Here is a 17,991-nt window from a genome sequence, read left to right as displayed (position 1 = left end):
CAAAGGCCATACCAACCAAGCCACTGAGGCGCTACCTTAAGTAATGCCTACAGTGCACAGCATGAGGTGCATTGACGGCACTCTCGAGAACAGTGCAGAACTAATCAATCGCTGAGGGCCTCTTCCGAGTTCTAGAGAACTTTCCGCTAAAGTTATTGCTATACGCAATCTAATAAAAGGGAAGTCTCCCACTCGGTGGGTTTCGGGAGATGAGAAGCGCCTTGCAATCACGACTAACACTAATTTAGCTGTAAATTGCCACAAGAACAAAGTTACCGGTGGGTTTTTCTGCTTGTTTGTTTGTATGGTGTTTTCACGTTGCATGGAAGCAGTGGTTATTCAGCAAAGGGACCAACGGCTTTACGTGACTTCCGAACCACGTCGAGAGCGAACTTTTATCGCCAGAAATACACATCTCTCACCCCTCAATGGAATGCCCGAGAATCGAACTGGCGGCCACCGAGGTGGTAAGCCAACACCATACCGACCACGCCACTGAAGCGCTGGGGATTTTTCTACGTACATATATATATGTGTGTGTGTGTGTGTGTGTGTATTCCGCGTTTCCACTTCACGTGACCTTCTCAACATCGCAACCTCGCCAAATTGGGGCCTTTATGTATCAAGTTATTATTATTATTTTTCTGGGGCTTCGTGACTCAGAAATCCAATAATGCGAGGAGAAAGAGTCGGGTTAAACATTCGATATTGCTCTCTCTCTCTCTCTCTCTCTCTCTCTCTCTCTCTCTCTCTCTCTCTCTCTCAACATGATATTCCGACGGTACATGAACAAAGGCTAAAGCTTTCCTCCCTGTTATTCGAGAGAGAGAGAGCGAGAGAACTTTTTTTACAATAGGCGTAACAGATACCAGAGAGAGAGAGGATGAGGAGAGAGAGAGAGAGAGAGAGAGAGAGAGAGAGAGAGAGAGCGAGAGACCTTTTACAATTGGCGTAAAAGATATATATATATATATATATATATATATATATTATATACATGATATCATATATATATATATATATATATATATATATATATATATAGTTATTCCTTTTGTTTGTAACATGGTATCTGTTATGCCAACTGTAAAAAGTTCTCTCTCTCTCTCTCTCTCTCTCTCTCTCTCTTCTCATCTCTCTCTCTCTCTCTCTCTCTCACCGTGTGCATTCAAAATTCCCGAAAATTTATTAGATCTGCTTTTTTTTTTTTACATACAAATTCATATTGCCACATCTTGTTCATATTACACTGATGGGTAACGGATCCTAAACTTGCAAAAGACGAAGTTATTATAAACGGCAAGTGTCGTCGTCGTTGCTCTGCGTGTCATTTCATAACTGATTAGCATGGATCATATTTTGGCTGTAATATCTTCAGCCGGGTTTTGAAGACCCTAGCACGATACAGATGGCCTACTGATTGATTTATTCGAGGTACTAAAACTGGCGTGTCAACGCCTCTAGGTTATTGACGCCTTAATGAATTTAAAAGAAACTAAAAAAATTACTAAAAGACTTTTAAAAGCAGTTATTGCTAAGCAAGAGTCGGTGATGGAGCAACGTTGGCTTACTTGAACAGCAACAACTGGAAGAAACCTGAAGGCTGGTCCTGTTATCTTATAATTCAAGTCTGTGTTCTCAAAATGGATTTATGAATTATAAATGACTTCCACCACCTACATAGTTTTAAACATGACTTTTTTCAAACGGGTCTCGTGATCAAACAGTATAAATACACTTGGGCATAATAGTTAACTGAATGATTTCTGAAAGTGTGCTCGCATAAATTGCAAATTAACAGGTTGCAACAAAATGAGGTTGTCTTGAAGTATTTCGACAAAATGAGGTTGTCGAAGGTTTTCACAAAATGAGGTTGTCTTGCAGTATTTCAACAAAATGAGGTTGTCTTGAAGTATTTCGACAAAATGAGTTGTCTTGAAGTATTTCAACAAAATGAGGTTGTCTTGAAGTATTTCATAAAATGAGGTTGTCTCGCAGTATTTCATGAAAATGAGGTTGTCTTGAAGTATTTCACAAAATGAGGTTGTCTCGCAGTATTTCACGAAAATGAGGTTGTCTTGAAGTATTTCAACAAAAGGAGGTTGTTTGAAGTATTTCAACAAAATGAGTTGTCTTGAAGTATTTCAACAAAATGAGGTTGTCTTGAAGTATTTCAACAAAATGAGGTTGCCTTGAAGTATTTCAACAAAATGAGGTTGTCTTGAAGTATTTCAACAAAATGAGGTTGTCTTGAAGCATTTCAACAAAAGGAGGTCGTCTTGAAGTATGTGAAAACTCCACAAGAGTAACCGTCCTTCTTAGACGTTTGCGCTCCGAAAGCAATTTCGCTGCAACCTAGTCTACAATTCTTACGTCATATTCCAGAATGAAATGTGAGTGTATTACGATAGCACGAAGCATCATACTAGTACACCACCATTCAAACCCCGTGTTCCTGTCACTTCTTGGTATGAAGTTCGCATGTAACCTCAAAACGAAGATTAGCACGCATGCAAATGCGAGCAAGAACGAAGATAAATTCTTTATGGCATCATCAATATGCATAAACATCAGCACCGCAATCACCACGAAGACAATACAGGAACCCGCTCAAAAAAAATAAAAAATAAAAAAAACTCACGGCAGGTTTTATTAGATAAAACGTACAATTCCGCGGTTAACCAAGCCAAACCTTAAAAGACTTATACCGACCGGCACGGAAAGGAATAAAACAGACTAAATAAAAAACGAGGACATGAATCAAGATCAATCGACGATCAACCTCCTGCCAGACTCTGTGCTCCCTTTGACAAGAGGAGGACCGGACATGCAACGCTGAACGAATATACCAGCCGTAATGCTACTTTGATTCAGCTGACCAGCTTCTTCTCAAATACCGCTCTCGTAGTTTTCGAATTTATTTGTTATTTGCTACGCCAGATTCCTTTATTTTCATCCTCACCTCAAGTCCTGATTCTCTTAAATTTACCAGTTTATGATTCTCTCTCCCACTTCTCTTGAATTTACTCTGAGATTGTCTCTCCAACTTTTCTTAAATTTACTCTGAGATTGTCTCTTCCACTTCTAAATTTACTCGAAAATAGTTTCTCCTACTTCTCTTAAATTTACTCTAAGGTTGTTTCTCTTACTTTTAAATTTACCCTAAGAGTGCCTCTCCTACTTCTCTTGAATTTACTGAGATTGTCTCTCCTACTTTTCTTGAATTTACTGAGATTTTCTCTCCTACTTCTCTTGAATTTACTGAGATTGTCTCCTACTTTTCTTGAATTTACTGAGATTGTCTCTCCTACTTCTCTTGAATTTACTGAGATTGTCTCTCCTACTTCTCCTAAATTTACTATATGATTGCCCCTCCTTCCTCTCTTAACTTTACTCAAAGATGGTCTTTTCTACTTTTCTTAAACTTACTCGAAGGTTGTCTTTCCTACTTCTCTTAAATTTGCTCTAAGATTGTCTCTCCCACTTCTCCTACATTTACTACACGATTGCCCCTCCTACCTCTCTTAAATTTATTCGAAGACTCTCTTTCCTACCTCTCTTTAATTTACTCGAAGACTCTCTTTCCTATTTCTCTTTAATTTACTCGAAGACTCTCTTTCCTACTTCTCTTAAATTTACTCGAAGACTCTCTTTCCTACTTCTCTTTAATTTACTCGAAGACTCTCTTTCCTACTTCTCTTTATACTCCTACTCTTTCTGTCTACTTCTCTTAATTTAATACTCGAAGACTTTCTCTTCCTACCTTTCTATATTTAACTCGAAGACTCTCTCTACTCTTTAATTTACTCGAAGACTCTCTTTCCTACTCTTTCTTTAAATTTACTCGAAGAACTCTTTCTCCTCCTCTTCTCTTTAATTTACTCGAGACCTTCTCTTTCCTCATCTACTCTTTACTCTGTTAATTTACTCGAAGACCTCTCTCTACTTACTCTTTAATTTACTCGAAGATGTCTTTCCTACTTCTCAATTTATCGAAGATCTCTTTCCACTTCTCTTTAATTTCTTCGAAGATTTCTCTCTTACTTCTCTTTAATTTACTCGAAGACTCTCTTTCCTACTTCTCTTTAATTTACTCGAAGATTGTCTTTCCTACTTCTCTTTAATTTACTCGAAGACTCTCTTTCCTACTTCTCTTTAATTTACTCGAAGATTGTCTTTTCCTACTCTCCTTTTAATTTACTCGAAGACCTCTTTCTACTTCTCTTTAATTTACTCGAAGATTGTCTTTCCTACTTCTCTTTAATTTATTCGAAGATTGTCTTTCCTACTTCTCTTTAATTTATTCGAAGATTGTCTTTCCTACTTCTCTTTAATTTACTCGAAGACTCTCTTTCCTACTTCTCTTTAATTTACTCGAAGATTGTCTTTCCTACTTCTCTTAAATCTACTCTAAGACTGTTTCTCTTACTTCTCTTAAATTCACTCCAAGATTCTCTCTTTCTCTCTCTCACCTCTCTCGAATGTCCTCTCTAAGATCGTCTCTTTCCACACACGGTGATGCACACGAAAGGCAAACATTTTAAAAGGCTCCAACCTTGGATCATCTTTTATTCAGTGCGTGAACGAGCGCTTGCACGCACACGTGTGTAGGAGGACGCCGAAACCTACCTTAATAATCACTGCAAGAAGAGATGCAAAAGTACAAAATGTATCAGAACAATTTATGAATTTCCCTTTGCAAGTGTCGTAAAACACAAAGGCGTAAGATAAAAAAAACAAATCCTCTAAAGTGCTGAAACCAAAGGCACTACTAAATAAAGAGCAAAAATCAAAACAAACTGCTTACACAATTCATCTAAGCACTGGCTACAGTTCCAAGATAACGATGGGAATTCCATATAAATGAGCTCATCAGTTATTGACACAGGTCGCTTGGAACAGCCTGTTTATCAAACAAGACCAAATTCATATCACTAGTTATAATCTAAGATAATACTGAGGAATCAAGCAACATGATAATATGACAGTGGTTAGCCATTTGGTTGGTATACAGAGACATTCCCCAGAACACTTAAGAGGTCTTCCTTTCAGCTTACTTCATCCTGGTAAGGGCCTTTTACTAAAGAAAAAACTCACAGGTTTTATAGGTTAAATGCACTCAAGTACGGACGAGAAGTCATAAATATAATCAGTAGTGAAATTCGCAGTTTCTTAAAGAGAAGCAGCAATTCTGGGTTCTGATGAGCTGTTTATCTCTATAATCAGTCCCATACCCAGGACCTAGCAGTATTCCTAAGACTTTCGTATCTACAATAAAAAGCAGAAGCTATAAATTATTTACGACACAAGACCCTACCCGCATTCAAAATCAACGCCCATAAGCAGAAACTATAAATTATTTATGACACGAGACCGTAAACGTTTTTAAAATTCATGCCTTGCCTAGAAAAATTCATCCATGCATGCCCACGGATCACCCTGCTACCTTTAACAAAAGGGAATAAAACCATAAAGCGAATCCCCCCCCCAACCCCAACTCCCCGCCCCCTTCCCCCCCAAACAAAAAAATGAGGGGTTTCCTCCACAGCATCCTGACATATGGAGGGACTCAGATGACATCTGTGTTCGACAATGCTCCGCCTTATCTTATTCGACCTTCTCCCTCTCTCTCTCTTTCGACAAGGGAGAACAAGAGACGAAACCAACAGTAGTACATTCCTTCCTTGCCGAAAGGATGATGAAACTGCTGGGTGAGAAAAGCTATACCCTTCTTTCTATTTCAAGCATCATCATCTTGTCGTGAAAGAGGATATCATTACCTCCATCGAAAGGGAAATGAATCTATGCTGCATAATGTATATAACTGTTATTTCATACTGAGACTAACACAATTCTCTGAGAAATTATTACATTTTCAACTGCAAGGTATTTGTTTTCATTAAATCTAATAAATAGCTCATTCCCACCTAAAACTCCCTTTTCTTTTTAAGAAGCACCGGGTGACCTACACCACTCAATCAAGTCCATATACCACGAGTAATCTTGCTTTAAGAAGGTTTTACTAAGCACGTCCAAACTTCTTATAACCATATTTATTCCATAGTTCTCATACGAAGAACAATATTAATAAAAAAGGAGATAAAAAGGCCGTATTCCCTACTTTCTAAAAGGCAACATCACAAACAAACAAAAGAACTAACCGAAAACAAACGTTTCCCAGTTGTGGTAGATGGAAAACATGAGAGGGGAAGGGAAATGTATGAGAGAGAGAGAGAGAGAGAGAGAGAGAGAGAGAGAGAGAGAGAGACGAGAGAGGAAGAGAGAGAGGGAGTCGGAGGGAGAGAGAGAGAGAGAGAGAGAGAGAGAGAGAGAGAGAGAGAGACTTTTCAAATTCGCTTATGGGGGAAGAATGACATTCAATTTTAGAACGAATATCAGACTGCCTTGGGTCAAAATTGTTTTTTCGCTCTTTTTGCCATTTATACAACAAAGGAAACCATTTATCAATCTGTCACTTGCATTTACCCTAAAAAAAATTGGAGAGCAATAACTTCCGTGGTCAGAAAAAGACTTGTCCACCTTTGTCAGTTTTGTAAGTAGTAGTTTAGCAGAAAAAGTACGAATAGATACCACTATCAATATCAGTCAGGTGCTCATTCAATTCTACTACCACTGTGGCAGTGGTAGTAGAATTGAAAACTATTGCTACTACTACCATTCCTTTTAACAGCATTCGAATTAGATACTGAGTTTAGGAAACATCCCGCTGAAACCTATTAATAAATTTATTTCCTCATAATCTAGGACTAATGATAAACGCAATTAAGAGACATATAAAGGATACCGTCAATGTCAAGATAAAATATCTCATCGATGCTGACTCCTATTTAGAGAAGTCACTCTCCTCCCGTCACTTTCATGGGGAATATTTTAAAAGTTCGAATTTCACTATTGCAAATTCATTCAAAAAGGGAGAAAGGCCACCATTCCCATCGGAGGAACCGGTTCAATTTGTACCAAAATAAAAAAATACCGACTGTGGAAACTAGGCATTTCAATTTTAAAAACTGACAAAGAGCAACTGTTCAAGAGATTAAAAAGATATCGAATTCAATTTAATATTAAATTATTTTCCCATGATTGGTTATTTCCAAAGCTATTTCTCTTAATTGTAGGTCCTTTATGCATGGTGAATTGAATTTCGGTGGAGAGGAAATGGTGCATTCACTCCCAGATATACCATGCGGGTGATTTCCTCTCAGGCCAGAGAAACGGCGCTCAACAATACTTGTAATTTTAACTAATTAAAATCAGCAGCTTATCTGTATCTTAGGATTTACTTCCTTACCGTGATTTGCTGTTTTTTTTTTTTTTAACCATAAACACTATCTAGAACAAACATTTTCAAACTCATTGATACAGCTGTTTTCAGACTTATGTAACCGAGGATCATTTCGCCATTCTTATAGAATTACACACACACAACACACACACACACACACACACACACATATATATATATATATATATATATATATATATATATATATATATATATATATATATATATATATATATATATATAGAATTTAGGCTAAAGTCCAAGCGCTGGGACCTATGAAGTCATTCAGCGCCGAAGCGAAAATTGACAGTAAGGTTTGAAAGGTGTAACAGGAGGAAAATCTCGCAGAGGTGGAAAGTTAGAAGAAAGACCGAGAATTTGAAGGGAGGTACTAAAAAGAATGAGAGAGGTTGCAGCTAAGGGCCGAATGGAAGCTGCAAAGACCCTTATGCCTACAGTACACCACCCCATAAGGAGTTCATTCTTTTAAGTTTTATAACTGGCTTCTAGCCAATCAAAGCACAGTTCTGGTATTGGCTAACTCACACTGACCTTATAACTAAAACTCTAGCTCAAGGAAGAGAAGTGACATTTTATGATACGACTCTCAGGATGTGAAGACATGATATCAACAAGGTTTACAACATCATTTTGTCTTTGACAACGCCTGACTTGCAATTTATGAAAACAAAAATGTGTCTTTTAAGAATAATTAATTATCAAACTTTCCAAGGTTCACATCCAACAAAGCCTATCTGCCTGCGTTAGGGCATTCACAGAGATTCACGTTTCTTCGTATTACCACAAACACCAGGGCCGAATACATTACCCAGACTAACTACTAAAACATTATGAAATTCGTCTCGGTACCAACCAAATGCATCGGTATTACACTGTGATCCTTCCAATGGTTTATCAGTACGTGCGTCTCCCCTAATCTACTAGGCTTTTGGCTTATTTCATCGCATTACCAGTGAACAAAACCACGTGTAGCTTTTGTACATATGTATGGATCTGTATGTATAGCGTATATGTGATTATATATATATATATATATATATATATATTATATATATATATATATATATATATATATGCAATGAAGCGTGCGTTTCTAACAATTAAGCAGCAAGAGTAGGAATCAAAGTTCGATATATATATATATATATATATATATATATATATATATATATATATATATATATATAAATATATATATAAATATATTATATATATATATATATATACATATATATAAATGTATATGAATGTATATGTATATATATATATATATATATATATATATATAATATATATATATATATATATATATATATATATATATATATATATATATATAAAATATAATCGTCTTCAAGTTACAGTTAGGAATCCAGAAACTCACAGGAATCAATCACATCTCTTCAAAACTAAGAACATCTGATGAAACAAACAATAAGAGCAGGTGTTGCTCGTTTAAGCCAATAATCCTGAGAAAGGACAAATGATGACGTCGTGAAAATTATATATATATACATACTACCTCGATTATTATGAGTTCCATTGCTACGAAAACCACGTAATCGGCCACTTCATGATTAGGACGATGACCGAGGCTGACTCATATGCCACTCCCAAACATTTCAGCCCACTCTCTCTCTCTCTCTCTCTCTCTCTCTCTCTCTCTCTCTCTCTCTCTCTCTCTCTCTCTTCCTTCTTAAAGGTTTCGTCAAGCAACATCTAACCCCCTGAAATTACCATTGCAGTCCTCCTCGGATGGACTAATAAGTCTTTGAGACATCCTGATCCTTGTAACTCCTTATAACACACTCTCTCTCTCTCTCTCTCTCTCTCTCCAAACAACATCTACCACCTGAAATCACAGAGTTTAAGGGCAAGAACTCCGCCCTCCCCAACCGCCCACACCCCGCCCTGCAACCATTCTTAATGTAGGCATTCAGGCAAGCCCATTACCACTTGCACCAGACTCCTTAAGTTTGTTGATAAGTCTCGGTAATGTTTGGCTGTTGACAAGACGTGGGCGTTAACCAGGAGCTCAGAGCGACCTTTCTCTAACAATGCCTGCTGAGATCGGAGTGAGATTTTTAAGCGGTCGTGTCAGTTCATATAATATAATATATATATATATATATATATATATATATATATATATATATATATATATATATATATATATATATATATAGGGTATGCAGGAACTTCCATATACATTCATAACTTCAGGAAAGCCGAAGACCCACATTGATCCGATGTTAACAAAAGGGTTTATATAATTAAATAGATATATATATAATATATACTTATATTATATATATATATTATATATATATAAACAATGGCATCCTTCCTATCCCCACCACAATCTCGTCATACGAATCTCAACTCAACCGCACCAAAATTAGCACCGTCTTCAATAAACCAAGCATCCACACGTCACCACCATCGCCCCAAAAGAGGCATCGACACCATACTCAACCAACACCCAAATCATCATCATCATCCTCATGTCATGGCGTGGAAGGGCACTTGTACATTCCTCGCCTGAAACAAGATCCATCGAGGGCCCAATAGTCCCTTGTGTGGGCCCCACTAAAAAAAACTAAAACAAAAAAAAAAATTAAAACTCTTACAAGAAGAGTTGGGAGTGTGTTCTCATCGATCACGTGATCTCGTTGCTAAATATGTCAGGATTCTCTCTGGTTTATCTCGCAGGAAGAATATAAATACATTTCCATTCGACGTTAAAGGATGGCTCTCTCACCGGACCTAGAGAGAGAGAGAGAGAGAGAGAGAGAGAAGAGTAGGAGAGTAGAGAGAGAGAGAGAGAGAGAGAGAGAGAGAGAGAGAGAGAGAATTAAATAAACATAAACGACAGAGAACACGAAAATATTAACATTATCAATAACTTGGGATCGTTCCTAGATAGGGACACCCAAGATATATCAGTCCTAGATAACGACCTCCGACACTATCAAGGTTGTGACCCCCAAGTAGAGAGAGAGAGAGAGAGAGAGAGAGAGAGAGAGAGAGAGAGAGGACAAGCCTACGCGGCTCATTGCTTCAAGTGGTAACCCGACGAACCCACGAGAGGAAAAGATAGCGGATGCAGACGATGATGACATCACAAGCTTGTAAATTTAGCCCTGCGGCAATTATTGGTTCTCTTACTTCTCAATCTCTATCAGGGACGAAAGCCTGTAAGGCTCATTGAGGTAAGAGGTAAATTGGTAAGAGGTAAATTGACTTCAAATAACCTGGCCAGTGAGGTCGAGTCAATGAATGTGAATCAAAGTTGAATTGAATATAGAATTGAGGCCAAAGGCCAAGCACCGGGACCTACGAGGTCGTTCAGCGCTGAAATGGAGATTGACAGTAAAAAGTCTGAAAGGTGTAATAGGAGGAAAACTTCAAAGCAGTTGCGCTATAAAACAATTGTTAGACAGGGTGGAAAGTAAGATGGAAGAAAGAGAATATGAAAGAGAATATGAAAACAGGTACAGTAAAAGGAACCACAGGCACGCTACAAAGAACCTTAGGTAATGCCTACGTACTGACCTCCTACGGGGCATGAATCAAAGTGACCTGGAAACCCTTAATTCACTTCCGGGACCACCTGTTAAAAGGTCGTCATTAAATCATAAATCATGAAGTTTTTTGGTTATTTTTTTTTTTTTAACAGCTCACACTTCGAATGTCCAAGAAGTTGAGGAAGTTAAATTCTAACGGATTTATTCGCCAGAAAACTTCTCGAAACTTCCTTTCAATTCAAAGAGCGAAGAATATATATTTGAGAAACTGCTCATTTTTATATATACATCTATCAATCTATCTATATATGGTGTATATATATAACAACAATCTCTCTTCAATTTACAATGCTTTATTAACATTCACTATGCTGTCAGGGACTATTCAACTAATGATAATACTAATTCAAGAACTTGAATAAAAATCCAAGTATACAATACACGTCAATACAAAGATGAAATTAAAGAGATCAAACGAACCGCTGCTGAGAAGACATCAAAAGACTTACGAGATAAAATTAGAGGCAAAGCTACTTTGAACACACCACTGATTATAACGCTATTGCAATTTGAATGAGAAAATTTAACACTCGCGTAAAATACGCACACACATTCACGGGGTACATATATAAATTATACGGGTACATTACATATATATATGTATATATATATATATATATATATATATATACATAGCTATATGTATATTATATTGGTATAAACTAAGGGGTGGAGTTGCTAGCCCTACGTCCGCACGAGATTCAAGAGGTCACAAAAATAAATTAACAGCAACCCAAAAGTAAAAAAAAAAAAAATGCTAAATTAATAAATAACAAGTAGTAAAAAAACCTAAAAACATTTCCTTCGCCTACACAGAGGCATGCAAACAACGTACACACATCGGATACACCTTATGCACAATATGAACACCGTGCATAAGAGCATAAGCACATCCATTCCCAGACACTTAGGTACAGATTCCAGCTTAGACGCATAATCAATACGACGGAGAGAGAGAGAGAGAGAGTACGATTCGTCGGTCCTCTTCTCCTTTACCTGTTCTGGATTGAACTGGTGCACCAATAAGAATGTCGAAGAAACCACCAAGAAGTTAAGAACTATATGCTCACATTCGACGGTTTACACTCTGGTAATTCTTCCGGCGAGTTCCTTAAGTAAATGGTATAATAAGCTTCCTAGATTCTCAGCTACCCGTGCTTTCTTTTAATGAACTGGTTCCTGACGGGGGGGGTCACTGATTCGGTTCCTAGGAATGGATTCTGGAATGAAGCTGCTATACGAGTCTGGTGTTCTTTTTAGGGCAAATGTAAGTTATGAGTTACGACCATTCTTGAAGTTGCTTGACTAAACTGAACGGATGCAGTGTTTTATATACTATATATATATATATATATATATATATATATAATATATATATATATATATATATATATAATATATATATATAATATATAATATTCTATATTACATATATATATATATATAGTATAATATATATATATTAATATATATAGATATATATACAATATATATTTATATACATAACACACTATCTATATCTACATATATAAATATTTATTATACATGCACAACCATACACGTTCCAATCCACAGACATATACAGTACCGTCAAAGGCCTCACAGTTACTTCCTCTACGCAATCAATACATTAGCAGGAAAACCCATAAAATAAAACACATTTCGCCCACAACACATAAGCGAAAAAATAAAATTCGTGACCAATAAGAATTACTTGCGTTAACTATGCCAAGTGGCTCACTAAATCAATCCAACGTTAAAATGAAGTTGTTGAAGATAATTTAATTGATTTACCAACACCCCCAATCAACTAAGTAAATGGATATTTACATGAGAGTGACCCCAAGGGTTTTTTTTATTTTTTAACCCGGTATGTAACCTACCTTCGCGGGGTGTTAATACAATCCCGTAGGACATTTCCGTCAGAATATTAACAAAAGACTGTAAATCTCATCAAGGTATCGGCCCGCAAGAAATATTAGTCCTAGACAACGAACGACCCCCGAAAGCCTTGGGTTGGGGGAGGAGGTTACTATCTAGGAAAGATCCTAAATTTCATAGGTGGATACGGGGGTCTCTTATCTAGGAGAGATGTAAGTAAATTTCAAAGGATTAGATTGATCCCACCCACATACAGAGGAACTAATCGGGTACACTTTTGACATACACACACAGATTCAGTACATCACACGGAAACCACATAAAATAATACGTCGCTAGACTTCTTAGGAGGCTGCCAGCTAACATGAAAATTCTCAGTGCTACACTTTTTCTGAGGTTGGATTATACTTAAAAGTGCCTGATATTCTTGCGATCGATATGTCACGGACGACTGCTATCTTTACCCTTTCACGTATTCCAGCCGTCAATAAAATGATTTACTATTTGTCAAGCATTGCGTCGATGTGGTTTTTTGTTTGTATGGAGTTTTTACGTTGCAATGGAACCAGTGGTTATTCAGCAACGGGACCAACGGCTTTACGTGACTTCCGAACCACGTCGAGAGAACTTCTATCGCCAGAAATACTCATCTCTGACCCCTCAATGGAATGCCCAAGAATTGAACTCGCGGCCACTGAGGCGGCAGGTCAAGAACAAACCGACCACGCCAATGAGGCGCCTGCATCGATGTGGTTAATAACAGCTACCAGATGCCCAGGGATGAATATGGTCTGACGTCGATGGCATTCGTCATATTGGCTGACGTCCTACGATAACTGTCGACATTTTAGTGAAATATGCAGCATTTACTTAGTCTTGCATCAGTGACTTGACCAATCACAGTCAAACTTCTCGCACCATTTTCGATCATTCTCACCGGTGACTTTACAAATATAATCCCTTAAAACTTGACGACCTGTTACAGACATCTTGCATCGGTAACAGATGGGCAAACTCCAACAAAAACAGTTACGTTTTACTAGTACACTATTATATTAGTAAATGGAAATGATAGACGAACTAGGAGCCGATACATATCGGTTCTACATAACTCGTCTTATAGCGAGCCAATATACTGATTAATACTGAAAATAAATCATTAAGGCTTATGAATTATATTCTAAATATAACAGAGAATAATTATAGAAATAAGCTCCAGAGAGAGAGAGAGAGAGAGAGAGAGAGAGAGAGAGAGAGAGAGAGAGAGAGAGAAACCGTAACTATTCAACATAAGCCGTTTCTGTGGTGATAACAATACATTTGTAGAATCTGATACCAATTAAGTATAAATCATTGACAAGATATCTGTATCAGCACAAACACACAAGCATATTCAATTACTTGGTAAAATCTCATATACTTTAAATTTTTCACAAATCCAAAAATGCTTCAAAATAATTAATAAATAATTTCCATCAAAGTCACTTAAAAAAACAATTTGAAAATGATAAATTGAGAATAAAATGAGACAATATAGTTTGGTAAATATCTAAATGAACAGGGGAATGTTCCCAAATGCCTTTTAAAGGATTCTTTCAACTGTTTGCCAAGTGATGTAAGCAGAATTGGCCTGTAATAACGCAAAACATCAGCGATATGTTCTCAGCTAATAATTGCACCAATTGTTGCAGGTATCGAACAGCACCAGGACGCTAATTAAACCAGCAGTTGTACGAAAGCTCTCTCTCTCTCTCTCTCATGTCCAACAAGACCAAGTGAAGCAGCAGTTATATGAAAGCTCTCTCTCTCTCTCTCTCTTCTCTCTCTCTCTCTCTCTCTCTCTCTCTCTATGTCCAACATGACCAAGTGAAGAAGCAGTTATATGAAAACTCTCTCTCTCTCTCTCTCTCTCTCTTGTTCAACAAGACCAAGTGAAGCAGCAGTTTATATGAAAACTTCTCTCTCTCTCTCTTCTCTCCTCTCTCTTCTCTCCACTTGTCCTTAACAAGAACCAAGGGAAAGCAAGGCAGCGTTATGAAAAGCTCTCTCTATGAAAGCTCTCTCTCTCTCTCTCTCTCTCTCTCTCTCTCTATGTTCAATAAGACCAGGTGAAAAATCACTCGCCGAACATTTTTCCACAAACGAAAGTGAATTCTTAACGTTTCAAGTAACGAAACCAATTAACCACCACTCCAGCCACTAACATACACACTCACTAACCTAAAATAAAAGAAAAAAAAAATCCCAGGACATGAAACAAAGGGAATAATTACACAGAACATAGAACATTTCTCCAGAACCAGAGTTCGACAGCGAATTTGACGTCAATGATTTCAAAGAGGAGAGGACCACTCTGTTTAAACATTATCCGTTACGCCAACGGCATCTAAATGCACTAGACCCACGGTCTAGATACTAGATCTTTTCTTAGTTGTTTTTCTCGTTTAAATGTTTTATATTTGATAATACCCTACCAAGCCCAGACCCGACGAAACAAGGGAACGGAGTGGGCACATTGAAAGGTTGAAGAAAGGGCATGGGCTACACGAGTTCAAATCTTACGCTTCGGCCTTCATTTCATGCTTCTGTTTTCCCAAGCACAACATCGTTACTATTCTAAACCTTTCCTGAATCCAGTTTTCAACTTCGAGTCAAAACAAATCCTCCGGGACAACCAAGTGATTCTAAAAATGAAAATATGTGACAGTGGTCATAGGCTGCCTTATAATCGTACTGGCAATATTTCTTCTGTGCGTATGGAATGATATTAATCATGGGAAAAACACATTCACCACTAACGATAATAATACACCTTCCAAGACTGACGTAGAAAAAGAATACCAAAGTATAAAACTTAACACGGTAAGGTTTTTTATATTTTAACCAGACGAAAAAGTAAAACACACATTATAGGCCACCATGTACACACACGCGAACTTACACAAAGCCTCTCATCTTGGCTGGTTGGTCTTGTTAATAATTCTCGAAGTAATTACATCTCCGCTTCATATGGATGCATCTAGTGTGGCAGCATCATCTGCATAACCATATTACGTCTTGCAGTGGGAAAGAGAGGGATGGAGGCTGCTAAGAGGAAAGATGTGGGGAAATATGAAAGTACTACGTGATGTCTACACATCCTTTACGGGAAACTCTTGCATTTCTATGGTGGGAATAATAATAATAATAATAATAATAATAATAATAATAATAATAATAATAATAATAATGGTTTGAGCTTTATGGGAAATGCGGTCAGGAAATGTGTGGCCGCATTTGCCAAAGAAACAACATTTCCCTTGATTCTGCAAAGGCATTTTCCCCGCTCTCACGCAACAATGCACCACAAGAACACAACATGATATTCTCCATATTTTTCCCTCGCAATGGGGAAAGGCGCGGAGCAGAACGAGTGGGTTCCGTTAAGGTTTCAGCCTGGGACCTCGCTCAACCTTCCGTGGCATTATTTGACCCGAGCCATGCCCACATGACGTAATACTGTGAATGCACCTGGCCCTTCCTTGATCAATTATGGTTTTTAATTTCTTAAATATCGCGTTGAATTATTCTTGGCACAAGCTGTTTTACTTAAACTTTAGATAACACCAAACGGGCTGTCCTTCAAGAAAGCGTCATACTTCAAAGGGAAAGAAGTTCATGAAACTTAAAAGTGGAAAAACTCTATATTAAGGCCCAACTGCACAGTTAAGAGCGAAGCATGACACGAACGTCAGTCATCGTACCCCTGGCAACTGTACGGAGGCGTTGTGCGTTGGATTTTTTGGCAACAAGGGTCATCCACCTCAAGATCCTTTTAAACACCCTATCCAGTTGTTGACAGCAGCCATACAAGCCAAATTACATTTACTTGAAACGAACACTCGAAGGGGGTTGTTCCCCAAGAAAAGGGGGGAAATAAATAAAGATCTGACGTAGCGTCGTCTGTCAAGTCAATCCCACGCACATAGACCCCGTTATAAGGACCACTGACTCACTCATGGTGATCTCAACGAAGTAACGGGATTTAAAAATCACACACACAAAGGCAAAGGAAACTACATTCTGCCGCAGTACCTAATGCTAAACGATTATCTGGTCTACAAGACGCATGTCACTGCCAATCAAACGAAACTCGACAGCATGCAAAGCTAAGAAAAGCAAAGCGCTGAAGCTCGGGAGGGGAGAGAAATGTAAGCAAATACTCATCAGGCCGGGCAGTTCGGGTGACGAAACCAGGCAGCACCCACCATCCCTACTGATTTTGTTTAAGGCCAAGCCTCTTTTCGTTCGACTAATTCGCTTCATAAGAAATGCATAATTATGATCAAACCATGAATTTACGTTGCACACTCAATGAAAATTGTGGACTAGGTCTAGGTCATTCTCGTAGGCAGAGGAGCTGCACCGGATTCGTCAGCCGTAAAGGCTCGTTCATTCTAGGTTTTTCTCGGGAGAGGGAAGGACGGGAAAGGGTCTCATTCGTGTTAGTAGCAGTGGAAAGTTAGTTACCGTTGGGAATGCCGAAGCCAAGAGGAGTTGGGCCATCGCGATCTCCTCCAGAACCACCACCAATGCTGTCCCCAACACTTTCAACCTCTCCGTCACCCCCACCACCTCCGCCAGGTGACGTTGCAGGCGTACCAATGCTTGCCTTACCGTCGTAGTCATCCTGTTCGGTCGCTCCGTAGTTGGTTCGTGGTCCTCCATCCCCTACCGAGGAAACTTTAAACCTTTCACTCATCGCGAAGGAAAAAGGAGAAAAATCCACGAGGGAGTCAGGACGATAGAGTTGGCGCGGATGCACCCACACACTTCCACACCTTACGTCAAACTGACTGTTGACAGCGGCAGCGCGGGAAAAACTGTCATCGTTCACGTAATCTCGTTACTACTATCCAGATCACATTTAACTATTCCTGAATCTACAAAACATACTCCTCAAATGAAATGCCTTATCAGTTTACACCGAAACCATTCCTTTGCCTACCTTTGAATTTTACATCGTACGTCAGCCAAGGCAGGTAGACCCCGCCAGGTTTGACTATTGACACTTCACTAACGTTTTATATGAGAATATTTTCTATTTAAGCTAGCTTCACATAAGAAAGACACCATTTTTTAAGAAATGTATACATAATAAATAATGAAGTATGTTAGCAAAAATCCATGCGTGCAAGCTTTTAAAAAAATCCGTCTTCT

General features: G+C 38.1%; 1 protein-coding gene across 1 annotated transcript in view; it reads right to left on the bottom strand.

Annotated features, from left to right (window-relative positions):
* LOC135204191 (solute carrier family 12 member 6-like) overlaps positions 1 to 17,630 on the bottom strand; it is a 1,011,876-nt gene extending 994,246 nt beyond the window's left edge. Inside the window, exon 1 of the mRNA XM_064234266.1 lies at positions 17,449 to 17,630. Within this exon, the coding sequence (XP_064090336.1) occupies positions 17,449 to 17,533 (85 nt within the window). The 5' untranslated portion in view covers positions 17,534 to 17,630. The remainder of the gene's footprint in view (positions 1 to 17,448) is intronic.
* Positions 17,631 to 17,991: the final 361 nt, after the last annotated feature.

The sequence above is a fragment of the Macrobrachium nipponense genome, chromosome 44 (assembly GCF_015104395.2).
Source record: "Macrobrachium nipponense isolate FS-2020 chromosome 44, ASM1510439v2, whole genome shotgun sequence".
NCBI classification, from domain to species: domain Eukaryota; kingdom Metazoa; phylum Arthropoda; class Malacostraca; order Decapoda; family Palaemonidae; genus Macrobrachium; species Macrobrachium nipponense.
The sequence above is the reverse complement of the archived record's forward strand: the minus strand, read 5'-3'. Positions and strand labels throughout refer to the sequence as shown.